Source organism: Dendrobates tinctorius, unplaced genomic scaffold (assembly GCF_039654945.1).
Source record: "Dendrobates tinctorius isolate UK_male_01 unplaced genomic scaffold, ASM3965494v1 ptg000098l, whole genome shotgun sequence".
Classification (NCBI taxonomy): Eukaryota; Metazoa; Chordata; class Amphibia; order Anura; family Dendrobatidae; genus Dendrobates; species Dendrobates tinctorius.
This window is the reverse complement of record NW_027361766.1, coordinates 37228883-37231851: the sequence shown is the minus strand read 5'-3', so window position 1 is coordinate 37231851 and position 2969 is coordinate 37228883. Positions and strand designations below refer to the sequence as shown.

Sequence of the window (2969 nt, the reverse complement as noted above, 5' to 3'; positions counted from 1 at the left end):
GGTGGTGCCCTTCTGGACATTCCTTTAAGGTTCAGCTTTGCAACCATACTGCCCACGTAAAACAAACACTTTGCCTTCATGAACGCTGTTTGGAGGGTCATGACTCGTGGGAATAACGCTGCCCAATCAGTTAACCTGCTAGAGAGATCCTTCGTTGCTCCCAAGCATGACATCACACTCCCTAGGAGGAAGGTAATGCCACTGTGGCGACCGTTCTCCTGGGGGCAACACAAGTGCACTGATGCCCAGCCACTGCTCGATGAATCTGCTGGTACATTGACCCAGACCACTACATTCCCCTCGCACGCTACCCGGCCTGAATCTGACCCTGATGAAACTCAGGTTACCCTTCCCATATACAGTTCCATCTTACACGGTGACAAAGAGGAAGCTGCAGATGAAAGTGCAGGTTCGGCCCACCCGCCATCAAACACACCACCGTACTATCAGGGGCCCTGTGCCAGTGCCGTCGCCAACGAGTGGGCCCCCCCTGCTTGCTCAGGATCACAGCACTTGCAAGGTTGAAATACTGTGCAGTGAGATGGAAGATGGGGACGACGAGGAGTCCAGACTAGTACAGGGATTCCCTAGCGAGGAGACTTATTTGATTGTTTTCAATGTTGGGACAGCAATTTTTGGGGAGCACTATACTCTGGAGAATGATAGATGGGGCCCACCATACACTGGAACATTCCAAAGGTGGACATCAGACACTGGAGCAGCATTTACAGGGCCCATTATACACTAGAGCATTAGAAATGGGGCCCATTATGTTTGGAGCATTATTTGGGCCCATAAGACAGTGGAGCTTCATCTATGGGGACCAACATATACTGTAGCAATATGTGGAGCTCATCATATACTGTTTCAAACATTATATGGGACCAATGATTCTGTATGGAGAAATAGATGGGCCTCGTCATGAGATGTAAAAAGTGAGGTATTTTTCATTGTACTATACCGCTATTTCTCTGCCGTATCGGAGCATGATGAGTTGTGGCATGTGTTAAAGGGGCGCTCTTTCGCCCAGGGCACATGAAAATCTGCAGCCAGCCCTCCCTCCCCACAACTTTAGCCAAATAACCCCCATTTTTCAGTGCGTAACTTGTATTATGAAGTTAATTAAGGTTGACAAGCTTAAGTAAGAAGAATTGATGCTTTTGGCATTCAAATGGGCACTGTAGGTGTGTTTCCTGTCCTCCTCTCACTGCCGACTTTTATTCCCCATTGACTTACATTGGGTTTCGTGTTTCGGGACGACCCCGACTTTTCCCTATAATCGGACGATCTTGCTCGACCCGACTTTTGGAAAAGTCGGGTTTCACGAAACGAAACTCGACCCTAAAAAAACAAAAGTCGCTCAACTCTAGAGCTGACTTCTTTTTCCATTCCCTTCATAGTTTTATGTAAAGTAGTGTACATCTCCTTTAAATATGATCCTATGTAATAGGGCTCTAACCATGAGAAAAATTTTTATGCTGTTAAGTAATAATTATTTACTTATACAAGTAACTTGGATATTCCTTTCCACAATATTTTGTTTCTTCCATATTAGTAAATTTCTCATCTGAAAAGATTTGCCACACTGCTTGAGTTTAGGATTGGTACATATAATTACAATAGGACTCAAGGCTGAATAGGAGCAAGCTAAAACTATCCTGGCGTCGTTCATGTTGGCTGTCACATTGAACAAAGTCAAAGTGTAGATCCACATGGAATTATCAAGTCCAAAAAGTGCTACATACAAAACAACCAATATGATGACAGCTCTGGAAGCTTTGTATTCTGCCGTCCTTCCTTGGCCTCTGTCTGAGCTGCGAATCCCTTTGATTGATCTTCCATGATGTACTAATCGGTACACAATGTAACTGCTTGCTATTACCATAAACCCTACAAACAAAAAGTCTATAAATGCAAATATCGCTCCATTAATAATATAGGTATAATAAGTCTGAAAGTCCATATCACAATAAATTAAGTGTAGCGTGTAAATAGAGGTTGTAGCATTGTAGTTAGAATGTGCATTGCTAATAGCAGAGTAATGTATCACTAGATTGCAAAATAAAATAGTTATAATAATTGTCAGAACATTGTGTGTCATTTTCTGCTTGAAATATATCCAGTGTTTGGCCGATGGGGCGATGAGGATACATTGATGGCAGCTGAGGAGGCTGGTGATGGAGATAGACATGGCTCTGCTCACTCTGTATGTATATAGGAAAATCTGGCATCTTGTGTCATCCATTAGGTGTTTGACGCCTAAAGCATGAAGGTACTGGGGGATGATCCGAGATAATACTATTAGGAGATTCATAACAACCAATGTCATGAGAATTGTGTTTGTTGGTAAAAGTTTCTTCTTGTTTATTCTGATGAAGGTAAATTTTAATAAAATATATAGGTTTCCTGGAATTCCAATCACTATCATCATGAAAAAGCCAAAGGCCTTAAGGACAAGGTAGATATCCAGCATCTGTAATTTTTAATAAAAAAATTGAAGTGTAATCCATGACCCGTGTTAACCTTACTAGTACATAAACATTTCTATGATAGATTTTTCTGAATTATTTATTAGATTGTCATTTTGCCTTTTTACCATGAAATGTTCTTCATGACTACTAAGCAAAGGTCTACAGGAGGTACCATTGAAGAAGATTATACTACTGTTAAGGGAACAAGGCAAAACTCAGCAATCCAATATTAATGGAATATGACAGGCTGCATGGGATGAGGTTCTGTGATGTTAGGAAGCAAAGAAGTGGAAAATAAGCTTCAGTCATAAGAACAAAATGAGGACACCAGGATCTCCAGTCCAGGGTGATCAGAAGTATGATGCTGCACCTGAACATGGTCCTAATTTTTATATTTGATATGTGGCACACACAAGAGAGCTTGGACAAGAAATTATGCAGCCATTCAGACATTTCCAAAGTAAGCACACCAACCTCATAAAGTCTAAATGATCTATT

General features: G+C 41.5%; 1 protein-coding gene across 1 annotated transcript; it reads right to left on the bottom strand.

The window, feature by feature from the left end:
* Nucleotides 1-1492: 1492 nt before the first annotated feature.
* Nucleotides 1493-2473, bottom strand: LOC141099151 (olfactory receptor class A-like protein 1). Its single transcript, XM_073587296.1, has one exon. The coding sequence runs from the start codon at nt 2471-2473 to the stop codon at nt 1493-1495; it is 981 nt and encodes a 326-aa protein (XP_073443397.1).
* Between the last annotated feature and the right edge of the window lie 496 nt (nt 2474-2969).

Coding starts and splice junctions, on each gene's coding strand:
- LOC141099151 (XM_073587296.1), bottom strand. CDS start 2,473: ATGCTGGATATCTACCTTGTCCTTAAGGCCTTTGGCTTTTTCATGATG.